The sequence below is a fragment of the Drosophila bipectinata genome, chromosome 2L, assembly GCF_030179905.1.
Source record: "Drosophila bipectinata strain 14024-0381.07 chromosome 2L, DbipHiC1v2, whole genome shotgun sequence".
NCBI classification, from domain to species: domain Eukaryota; kingdom Metazoa; phylum Arthropoda; class Insecta; order Diptera; family Drosophilidae; genus Drosophila; species Drosophila bipectinata.
Genome location: NC_091736.1, coordinates 1,612,583 through 1,624,890, shown reverse-complemented (window position 1 = coordinate 1,624,890; position 12,308 = coordinate 1,612,583). Strand labels below are relative to the sequence as shown.

The 12,308-nt window shown below is 41.8% G+C and overlaps 1 protein-coding gene across 2 annotated transcripts in view; it reads right to left on the bottom strand.

Moving 5' to 3' along the window:
- Positions 1–12,308, bottom strand: part of DIP-kappa (Dpr-interacting protein kappa) — a 43,731-nt gene that overhangs the window by 4,957 nt on the left and 26,466 nt on the right. Inside the window, exons 3-12 of one of the 2 annotated variants that reach the window (XM_070277259.1) lie at positions 8,612–8,653; positions 8,237–8,442; positions 8,091–8,156; positions 7,986–8,025; positions 7,760–7,915; positions 7,528–7,656; positions 5,936–6,073; positions 1,323–1,487; positions 1,183–1,242; positions 237–323 (exon numbers count right to left, since the gene is read on the bottom strand). In XM_070277259.1, the coding sequence (XP_070133360.1) occupies positions 237–323; positions 1,183–1,242; positions 1,323–1,487; positions 5,936–6,073; positions 7,528–7,656; positions 7,760–7,915; positions 7,986–8,025; positions 8,091–8,156; positions 8,237–8,442; positions 8,612–8,653 (1,089 nt within the window). Of the gene's footprint in view, positions 1–236; positions 324–1,182; positions 1,243–1,322; positions 1,488–1,983; positions 2,132–5,935; positions 6,074–7,527; positions 7,657–7,759; positions 7,916–7,985; positions 8,026–8,090; positions 8,157–8,236; positions 8,443–8,611; positions 8,654–12,308 lie in introns of those variants that run through there. The other variant, XM_043213283.2, reaches the window with a different exon arrangement.

Below are 12,308 nucleotides of genomic sequence, written 5' to 3'. Positions count from 1 at the left end.
GAAGGCAACTGCAACACGCCGACTCGACGCGGGGCAACTTTCTGCTGCCTCGCAATGTGCAAATTATGGACAAAAACACAAAAATGCAGCTAAGGCCATAAAATGCCACCAAGGAGCAGATACCACTCCTAACCAAGGATGGAAAGGATAGCCGGGAGGGACTTGAGGAGAAGTGCGAGGAGGAGAATGAATGCCAGAGGGCAGGCTTTGTGGGAGGAGAGATGCTGTGTACTTACCTTGTGCACCGTCACGCCACTCCTCAACCCCATAATCAGGCAGAGCGTTAGCCGAGTCAAATTTATTTCTATGACGTCTCTTGCCATCTTTACATTTTTTTACGTATTTTTAATTTTATGCAGCAAGCGTCAGTCAAGGAGGAGAACGAGACCCACAGGCCGGACGCGGACGCGGACACGGAGGTGGAGTTCAGGGTAAGATCGGGATAACACGGTGTATGAATAGAGGCGGTCGTTGTTGTTTAGGTTGTTGTTGATGTTGTTGTTGTTTTTTTGGAGTAGGGCAAAAACATGAAAGAAATATTCAAATGCGGGAAGTTAAAAAAAAAGCGTTGAAGAAACCCGGAGTACGAAAGGAAAACCAATGTACAAAAAAAAGAATTTAGTTATACATTTTTACACAGATGCTAGCCATAATTGTAAGCTAAGGTATTTTTTTTTATTAAATTTCTGCATTTATTTGCATTTAATAGCGTTTTAAAAGGAGCTCAAAGGATAAAGGAAACTGGATGAAAAAGTGGATGAAGGATGTAGCATGCAACATGGAGCTGAAATGAGGCGGGGAGCGAATGAATGAGTACTGAGTGGGGTGTCTTCCAGATGATGTGTGTGGTTCGAAGGTTATTCTAATATTTTAATTTAACGTATGACTTTGTGCCCTGCATGAACCAATCTAATGTATAGTGCTGACTGTGATTTTGTGCTTAGCAGTGCATAAAATTAAAAACCCATTATTCCATTTTATAATTCATGAGCAAGCAAAAAATGTATGCTGTGATGCTTATGGCATGATTTTCAATCAATTAGGGAGTTACGAGAAATGGCTTTGAACTCAATATGTACGAGTACTGCTTTTTAGCTAATTAGTCTGCTTTTCGCAGCTATTCAGCTTTAACTCTTTAAAACTCAACTATAAGTGATTTTGGTTAATTAAAGGCATTCTCACCGTAGCTGCGGTTCAGCAGAGCCATCTCCGATATAATTGCGGTTGTTGGGGTCGGCATTTCTGTGAATAATTAATAATTATTATTAATTAACACCGTTGACGAAATTCTTCAGTAATGAGGCAATGAAGAAAATTCTTACCGTCGAGCTTTATGTTGCCGTCGGTTTCGCCCAGAGAGTTCTTGGCCACACAGCGATATGTCCCGAAATCATTGGGCCCGACTGCCCGGATTTTTAATTTCATGTATTTCGTGTAACCACTGACAGTGGATGTGGTCTCGTACTTGTCCCCGGCACGTGAGGTGTCTGAAATACAGAGAGATAGTATTTAAATCCTGCATTCAGCGGATTATGGATGGGAAAAAATCAATTAATTAATGTCACCTGCAGGGGTGGCTGTAGTTAGTCCTGCCTCCTGCCCAAGTGCAGTCAAGTGAGTCCCTTTTCTCGATTGAGACTCTAACTAATTACGCTACGCCCATGTCCTTACGACCCCCCTTAGTGCCAGTGTGTGTGTAATTAAAACTGGCGCAGTTCTTCAGGCATTTCCATTGCCATCGCCAACTAAAACTTTTCTCATTAATCAGTGAAAATCTAAAAGAAAAACTTTTGTTCTCCAGCCGGCTGAGGCTTTAATTTGGTTCCGTTTCGTTTCGTTTCATTTCGTATTGTATTTCCTACTTTTCGGGACTACTAACATTACAAGAACGGGAACGTCGAACTGGCAGTAAGTAGCATTAAATATATAAACTTAATTTCACTTTGATTGTTTGGCGCATTGTAAGGCGATATCGCATGTTACCCATACGTCATGTTGTCCTCTGTGCTAGCTTGCATGTGTGTTGTATCTGTGACAAATGTCTTTAGTTTTTCTTTCCTGTTTTCTTCCCAAACAATGGGGGGAAAAACAATTTTCATATACACAGCGACCGACTTGCATGTGACCCGCACTTGCGACTTCTTTTTATAGCCCCAGCCACCTTTTGTGATACTTTTCCGAAAACTATCCATGTGCCTACTTGGTCTATACCAAGCTAGTCCATATAAGTCCCTCTGACACGCAAATATATAATTTTTCTCATAATCATCGGCGGCAGGAATTCTTTTTTTCCCAACCTGCCAAGTCTTTGCCAGAACTTTATACTTTTAATGCCAGCCGCATTAAATGAAAGTTTTGGTTTCTTCTAGAATTGCCTGGCCAGGCCTGTCCTGGTCTGCCAACTGGCGCACTATAGCCTATACTATATAGTCCTGTGATATATGGCACGTGCTGCGAGGGTCGTTTAAAAACATTATGGTCGGCGATAAATGATAGCCTTAATTTATATGTCATTTTTCATTCGTACTTTTTAATTTATTAAGTGTAGCTTCTACAAAAAGAGAATGTTATATTTTTGCCAAAAATCTATATCCAATTTAAGGCCAACTACTCTCGTTCTCACACCTCTTTGGCCCACGACCTCTATGCGAAAGCGCTTAAAATTTATTACCCAAACTTTTGGTGTCTGTTAGCCATACATCATGGCCATGGCTTTCATATCTCATATCTTGGCTGGCTGGCAGTGGTTCGGTGTGTCGCCTGTGCGTGTGTGCATATGAAATGTCATATTCCTGCCCCAACGCTTCCTACCTGGCCGGGTCATAATTTTGCATTTGAGTCGTGTATGGCTCAAGTCTATGATTTCTTTCTTATCGAACAAACAAACTGACATTTAAGCATAAAAAGAAACCAAATGACAGTCCATCAAAGCCGCCGCGTCTATATTTGGCTCAATTTTTTATGCCACATGAGCTGCCACCATGAGTCATGTTGGATTGGCTCGGATTGGATTGGATTGTGGCTTTCTAAGAAGTTATAAAAAAGCTAGTACTCCCATTAGAAAAATAAAATATCAAAATAACTAAATATCCAATATATAAAAGAACAACGTGTTTTATGTTACAACACTTATAAATCAAGAACGGAAGAACAGATTTGAGTGAAAATTGGTAGGGAGGTAGCTTAGAGCCAGGAGAAGGACATAGGATACTTTTTGTCCCGTTCGACAGCGTTCCTCCCTGGCCCATACTTTTTTATTTAGGCAGACAGCTAAGAAGAAAATGTCAAATGTCAAAATGTCAGTTACAAACGAAGTCAAATTCATAGTAAGGCTCTCAAATTTAACAACGAACCAAAAAGATTGTGTTGCGCTTCCGGGAAAGTGAAATTGCCTCAACTTGAAGCACCACTAGAGCCTCTGCACTCTCTATTGATATTTGTAAGAAATCAATATTAAAACTATTTCTATTAAATAAATAATTAACAAGTGGATTGAAGTGAAGTGAAGTTTAATTAATAATGCCGCGACCAAGACGATCGAATCTTTCCCGACAAAGCCGTAATGCAAGAAGAATACAAAATACTGCATATGAAAGGACTGAAGAAGAACGAGAAATTGCACGTGAACAGAGCCGCAATAGTAAGGCTCGACTTCGTGCTTCTCAAATAGATTTTAATTTGCGACGAAAAATTTTAGCTGATTTGAATCAAGCTGCGTTTCGATACGATTGCAGCAATGATTACAGCTTGCATCCTAGCGTTTGCATTGGGCAAATGGACGTTGTTTGCGAGTATTGTGGTGCATTAAAGTTTTCCGGAGAAACGCCTGGATTATGCTGCGTTAATGATAAAGTGAAGTTGCCAGTAATTCCAAGATCAGCGGCTGCCGACGAAATAAACGCTTGCCTCAAATCGTCAAATCTATGGCGCTATGTGAAGAAACTGCAGCTGATAACAAACATGAGAGTTACATTGCTTAATGATACATCTGCTGAAGATTTCTCGGAGCAATTTCTGACTATCGGTAATGGTCAAGTACCTGTCGATGAATCGAGCGGATTAATATCATTTCCAAATAATTTTTGTAATTTTGTCTCATCAAAAGACGAACTTATCAACAATGTATTTCCAAATATTATTTCTAACTACAAAAATAATGAATGGTTGAGTGAGCGAGCAATTTTAGCGGCTAAGAATAAAGATGTAGATGACCTGAACTACATAATTCAAAATAAGATCATTGGAACAATGCATTCATTCAAATCTATTGACTGCGTCACAAATGAAGATGAAGCCACCAACTATCCAATTGAATTTTTAAACTCTTTGGACGTGCCTGGCTTACCACCGCACAATTTACGCCTAAAGGTTGGCTCCGTAGTAATCATGCTTCGAAACATAAACCAACCAAAACTGTGCAACGGTACGCGTTTGGTGGTTAGTAAATTGATGAACAATGTAATTTACGCTACGATAATGATAGGAAAATTCAAAGGTGAGGAAGTTCTAATTCCGAGGATCCCGATGATCCCAACCGATATGCCGTTTGAATTTAAAAGACTTCAATTTCCGATACGTCTTGCATTTGCCATGACAATCAACAAATCACAAGCCCAATCCTTAAAAGTTTGTGGTTTAAATCTAGAACATTCATGTTTTTCCCATGGTCAATTATACGTGGCATGTTCACGGGTCGGAAAACCATCTGTGTTGTTTGTTTTTGCGCCTGATAATAAAAAAAAAATGTCGTGTATCACAAGGTGCTTGAGTGAAGAGCAACCTATATACTAAAATACAGAAATAATAATGAATGATTAAGGAGGAGAAACAAAGAATATTGTATACCCACAAGTATTACAGAATTTAATTAATTTGAAAATTATTCTTTTTTGTTTGACTTATTTTTTATGCGTGCAACAACAATATGCCACAGCGAAACGTGGCAGGGTACTGCTAGTATCCAATAAGTTTGTTCCGACACGTTATGGTACTTATATTCCGATTTAAACAATTTTGCAAAAGATTTGTTGTATGTGGTATTGAATTCATGCCACGGCATTCATTGTACAGCTTTAAACTTGGTCAAAATAGGCTAAAAATCTGCATAATGTTGCTATACATGCACATTTTCATACCAGAGTGATTATGCAAAAATAATTTCCGCAACAAAATAATATTTTCCAATATATCTCTGGTTCTATTGTTGTAGGTACATGGGTTTTGACGAATTTATTTCCATGTTGAAATTTGTTAGTTTTCATTATGATGATAGTTTTCATTCAATTTTCCTGGCACAATGTGGTCTCTGAGGTTAATTAAAAACAGGGTGTGAAAACGAAAAGGTATCACCAATATTGGTAATTAAATTTAAAGTGTGGACTGACTCTCAAGCTCTCACAGACTTCAACTTTGTGACTGGCTCGTAACAACTGTCCTGTGTCAATCAAGGGAGAGACTGTTAAACCGTCAGTTCGTAAAGACAGGACACTTTAAGGTCCAAGGGCGGACTGACATTCCGCACCCACAATGTCGCTGCAGGAGCGTGTATGTGCATTTTAAGCCTGTCACACGGTGCGTATGAGCAACGCATTTCACAGAGTGCCACCAAGCGCGGAAAGAACATAAAAAAGCCAGAAAATTCGCATGTAAAACAATAATAAAAGCAACGCCATATCATCAACATTCTGAAGCAGCAGGATGCGATATATGTAAATGGGATCAGACCAACTCGCTTTTGTCCCTCTTCCTTCACTAAAGAAAATTCATTGTGGTTTCTCCTTTGCTGTCCTCTACTTTTAAATGAACATTTTTCTCGAGTTCGAGGCATCGATGTGCATATTAATTACATTGTAAGCTCATGTGCTTACTTTTCCCAGATAATAAACGCGACTCTTTGATGCCGTTTGTTTAACAGCCTTGAGGTGGTTCGACTTACCAGATATTATCATGTCGCCACGCTCCGTGGTCCAGTAGTTGATCGAGGCTGGATAGGCCTCCGTATGGCATTCCAGGATCACATCTTGGCCAACATAGGCGCCCTCCAGCTGATTGGGAATCGAAAGCATGGGGGGAACTGAAAAACAATAGAGGTATAATGTTTGTTACTCCATCTCATAGATCTCATAAGAATAGCCTCTCATATGATTTTCCTATCTACTCTGGTGATTTTTGAAGCCCTGCATTTGCCGGAAAAACATCACAGAGCTTTCATCTGCTCTACGGACCCCTCGTCCAGAGCTACGATAAATTTTGCATTCCATTTTACGTGAGTTTACAAACTGTTTTTGGATTAAAAAGCACTCAGTCATTAAAAGTGCGCCTGGAAGCGAGTGATTGTGGCTCGGACAGGGACATGGCTGTCCATCTCTACACGGGGTGTGTGTGCGTAAATAGCTTTTGTTGTGCCACTGTTGATACTCAGCCGAACTGGGGCAGCCAGTGCAGGGCGGGGTGGGGCGGAGCGGAGCGGTGCGTTTGGGTTGGGGAAGTAACAACAAAAGCAGCTCTACCAACGGCGAACGCATTTTGGCCACGCACACATCACGAGGGTACAAAATAACACCTGCCGACAAACAGGCAAACAAACGCCCGCAAACAAAGCGAAATGAGCGCAGTGCATCACAGTCCAGGATATAGAGAAGGTAAGGAATATATCAACTTAATCCAAAAAAAATATATTTAATAAATTCGACACATACAAAACTGTAATTCTTTATAGAGTTTTAAGTTTGCTGAGGATTTTCATTAAATTTTACTCTTTTCATAGTCCTTGGGACTATATTTTTGAGGGAAATACATTTTATAATTTTGTAAGAAAGGCTATAACTAAATTGGGTTAAGAAGCATAAACCAAAATGACTTTTTCTAACTTTTTTGTGATTCTTTTCCAACTGTCCATCTCTAACACTTGCCATTTGCGGCGGTGGGGGTGTGGCACATGTATCGACAGCCTCTCTCAGGTAAATTAATTTAACGTGACTGCAGCCTTTGGTCGATTTTCGGCCAAGTACGTGGCCAGCCAAAGCCTCCCACCCCACCCAGTTTCACCTTCTGGTGGCATTGCCACTGCGGTTATTGCACCAAAAACTGCATTGCCAACATGTAGCGACGCATTTTGTGGAAGATTCAGGCTTGTTTTGTGTATTTTACGCATTGGAAACCGAGTTCGTCACATCCATTTCCTTTTTTCACTCCGCACTCGCCTGCCCCCGTCGGTGGACATAAATATTGCATCAGCGTTGTGCCCCAAATGGATTTTACGTTATTTTTGGCGTTGCCGTTTACGGGGCAACCGAAACAATAACAAGAGATCAAGGGGACTTTACGTAAAGGTTTCAGGTTGGCAAGGTATTTTAATCAGATATTAACGAAGAGTTATTATATGAAACGTAAACAGTATTATATAAAGTGGTCTGGAACGGTGGATATCTGAAAAACTCTCCTGATCATGGGCTTAAAAATTCCCATTTCGTAGTTCCTCTTAAGTAAGATCCATAGCTTACTAAAATATTAACGAAATTTACTCACATTGTACTCTAAGATGAACACGCTTGCTAATTGAAGGCGGAACTCCGTTGGAGGCGACACAGAGATACGCGGCCATATGGAGGCGACTCACTTTGGTGATGTGCAGCAGCTCCCCGTCGACCACATTAACTGCAAGCAGAGTTTTATGGTTTGGGGGATTAATGTAGTTTAAGCCAAGTGTAATGGGGACCGCTATTGGCCAAGGGCGGTGCAACGGAATAGGGTCACTCACCGTGTTCCCCGCCAATTAGCATCTCCTCGCCGTCCTCCCGGCGCCACATGACATAGGGTTCCGGATAGCCACGTGCCTTGCACATCAGGGAGACGTTCTGGCCCTCGCGCACCACCATGTCGTTGCTGGTCATGCCCTCGACAATCATGGGGGGAACTGTGCGTAATCGATAGTCAATGGGTCACAAACACTGGGGTCACGTGGATTAGTTCGTTTTGATACTCACCCACCACCTGCAGGTAGCCTTTCCGGGAACGCATGGGATCCTGTTGGGAATAAAGTGATTAGCTAGATTGGTTTGTAAACGGACTTGGGAGCATTTAAAGTTTACCGTGTTGACTTGGCACATGTACCATCCCCGGTCCGTTTCCTCCACTTCTTTAATGTGCAAGTACCACTGAAAGAAACAGAGATTAATTTTTAAAACACCTTCCAGGACATCTTTCTTAAAGCCTTGCTTTGCTGATGATTACCCACCGATCTGTGGTCGTTGTAGGTGAGACTAATGCGGTTGTTCTGCGAGATGACATTGTGATGGATGGAGAGTATCGTCTGGGTGTCCACCCGTACCCAGGCCACCTTGTATCCTTTGAGGTTTTCCACCACACAGGCCAGCAAGGCATCGCGCCCCACGGATACGGTGACATTGGCAATGGGCTCCGCAAATCTCGGAAAGTCAGATTCTGAAAGGGATGATAAAAAAAAGGGTTTATCTTTTCAATGGGGCTTCCTTTTCTTTCTGGAGGGCCTTTGCTTGTAAAGGGAAAACATCGGCTTCCCGGTTGCCACTGCACTGCGGCACATTGCGCATACGTCCCGTGTGACCCTTGAAAAGGCGACCATATTAATTACCTTCCTGAGCCGTCTGCTGGGTGTCCAGGCGCGTGTGTTTGCCTGCAGGCGAAAAACGAACAGAACGAAAGTGGTTAGGACATTTAATTAATTTAATTTCCCGGCCAGCGAATATATATAATTGCAAAATGGAATTTTTTGGCTGCCGCCCCATATGGGTAATAAATAAAAATTAATTAGCCACGCCAGCCAACTTGGTCTTGGACGCGAAGCCGGGCTGAAAATTGTGTGTGTCCGGGTGACTGTCTGCCTGTCGTGTTTTGCTGATTTTGCCAGAATTCCTGCTGTGCTTTCACAATTTTGTTTTTAGTTTCATTTATTGCATTCGTTCTATGACAAAAGTTCAAGTTTAATTGTTTCGGGCTGCGTTGGCACTTTTCCTCTGTAGTTGCAGCAAAAACTTTTCCCGTTTCGGGCACGGGGCGGAAAAAGTTACACAAAAAGGTGAACAGGAGGTGTCAGACATGAAATTTTTCAAATAAAAACTTTCCCGGAAATACATAGCAGCGAGAAAATGTCGCTTTGACCCAAATATTTGCAAGCAAATCAAATTTGTTCACTTTACAGCTCAGCCAATAAGTAATTCCCTGTCCAAACCTTTTCGTTTCCACTCCCTCTTAAGACACACTTTACAAATGAGTTGCACAAACGTTTTTAGCCATTTGAGTTGGCTGGAAATCGCATTCGCCCGGGAGCTTCGTCTGTAACATAAAACTGGTAAATTGAAAAACGCTTAAGCATTTTTACAGCTTTTAACACGGTTCCGAATATTGAATTACGTTCACTCCGACCAGTCTTCCTGGCAGCGGAGCCAGCTGGACAACTGCTAACGCTTTCCTGCCACCGGCCATTGGCTTAAACCCCCCATCCGAGGATATTTTTCAGGTCCTCTCCTCCTCCCTCCAGCGCCTCCGAACAGATGCTGTTTATGCCTTTTTAGCTGCAAAAAAATTCTCAACACGATTTTCACTGTTGATTTACGTTTTAGCACGTTTTCCGTCCAGTTTAGGTGACGTTTTTTCCAGCTCTTTTGGCCATTCTTTTTGGCATCACCTGACAGGTTGCATTCTGCAGCTTTTTAGCCATTTGACTGTGCTTTTTTTTCGACTTTTTGCAATTTAATGAGCAGCGCTTCGTCGTCCCTGAGATTTATTTGCACTCTTATTGCGTTAATCCTGCAGGACTACAGCTGCCTCTCCCTCATCCAAACCATACTCCATTTAACATTGCCCTGCATTTGCTTTGGCTATTGATATTTCAGTTGATTTTTGTATTAAGTCACGTGTCGCCTCGCGACTCTCTAACCTCGATTGTGGATGCCGGCCAATCAGTCAGGTTTTCAGTCAGGTTTCCATTCAGGCTCTGCTGTCCGAGATTTTGTTTGTCCAGCCCCACCGGCAAGGACCTCACCTGCACCTTTTTGTGCAAACGCAGTTGTCCATACCATTTATCAGGCTCGACGGCGGCGAGTGCCCGCCAAAGCCCTTTAACCCCCGACCCTAAGCCGCCTTTTGAGTTCAGAGCAAACAAAATGCGACGGGAAATGCCGGCGCTGAAAAGTGCCAGCCACTTTCAATGGACCTAGCCTCTTTCTAAGGGTATAGACCTTAGAGTACCTAGGGAGGCAAAAATCTTAATACGTAAAAATAAAATTCTTAGCTGGGCTAACGTAAAATTTGTAATTTATTTTAATGACTTATGCGTAAAAATTTAAAAAATAACCAATAACCAAAATAAAAGTTCCTGTTTTTAACCAAATATGACATATTTATTTGATGTTTTTTTTAGTCCCTTTGCGAGCTGCTAATTTAAGAGCTCCACTTAATATTTAAGCACTGGTGCTTTCGATTTACAGGAAAACGTATATACGGCATGTTAAGGTGATCCTGGATTCCCGGATTTTGAGTCAGAGGCTGGACCCACCTTGCCGTTCGGCAGCCTAATCTCGACGGTCCCCGCAAACCAAATGGTTGTCATAAACAAAAGCGTTCACACAAAAGAAACTTTGGCCAGACGTGCTGGGCCGCCTACCCGATTTTTGGCCATGCCCGCCATAAAATGATGGCACAGTGGAACAGGTGAGTGAATAAGTGAGTAAAAATACATAATATTCGTAAAATTGGTATCCTTTCAAACTCTTTCATATCTTTTTTTTAAAGAAATCTCTGCAAAAACTATACTATACAAAGTTTGTTAGATTTTAAGTTCATTTCCTTAAAAATTTAATGACTTATTAGGTTAAATTTAAGATCTCGACCACTGTAATCTTCTTTGGTCTGCACTGGGCTTTTCTTCGGTTTCCCTTTTTATGGGCCCATCTTTTTTGTTGGCCATTTTTCCGTTTGTTTTTCTTGGGACGGGCCTTGGAGTGGCAGGAGAAGTGCTTGAGGAATACTTCCATTGGCCGTTTATTGTCGTTTATTTGTCTTTTTGCCATTTTTATATTTACGCATATAATCGCTTTCAACGCTTTACGCCGCCTTGGGAGATGCTCTTCGGCCAGACTGAAGCCGGGGCAAGGGCAAGGGCAAGGCCTGAAACTGGGCAGGGATGTGGGTCCTGGCGGCGCTTATAAATATGATGTTATCGCTTTTTATGGTCCACTTTTATTGCCGGCAATCAGTCTTGCGTTTTGTTTGCTGATTGCTTGCCATTATTCAAATGTATTTGTTTAATTCTTGGGGATTGGCGGCCACAAATCATTTTAAATCCGCAATATGTCAACAAATATTTGGACAACAAGGACTCTTTCTTGGCTGTCGCTGCGGCCATTACAGATGCTTATTGAGCGGGTCATTTATGGCGGCTTATGGGGTAGCAGCTGCTCAGTGGGCGGAAGATCCGCACTTTACGGCGCATTACCAGCACCCACTCAGTCACTCGACCATGAAGTCGCCTTGCGAGATGCCTAATCAACTGCTGCCTCATAATCACATTGCGTATACGTAATTAGTTTGGCGATTGACTGGCGGGTGTACTTCTCCCTCCTCCACCCAGTGTCCTCTGAATCCTGATTATAGTTGCACTTTGTTGACAAACAAGCTGATTAAATGCTCGCTCTCGGTCATTATGCAATTAAGTGGCAACTGACTCGGCCGCTTTGCCTTTATTGACCAACACCCGTCCATATCTTTGGCCACTTAACTACGATTCCGTGAGCTTAATTTGAAGCCCAAAGACACCTCAGTCAGAGGATATTGACATTAAGGTTAATTATTGAAAACTGGTTAGTATTTACAGGTACAGGTGTTGTTTGAAACTGCTTTACAGCTTAAAGTTTAAACATTGAACTAAAGTTTAAAATATTACATTGTCTTTCTGGAAACTATTAATCAGACATACCCAACAAAATCTGGCAAACTACAAAGTTCTTTGTGGAAATTCTCCATTTTTTTTAGTTATAAAAAGTAAATACCAACAAAAATCCCGCATACAGAAGTAAGGATGGAACCTCAAGCTCCTAGAATGCCATGAATTTGTTCACAGCATGCACATGTGAGCAAACAAGAGAGTGAGGAAAAAAAAAAACATAAAAAAGTGTCTAAGAATGCAAAGCAAATACCTCCCCGACCATATATGCACCCGTTCCTCCAAGGCTGTGGCAGTGGAGACGCCACAAAACGAATTGCGGATGCGGCAGAAGTGCATTTCGCCAACTTGGCAGCCAAATGAACTCGAAGCGAACTCGAACACGAGG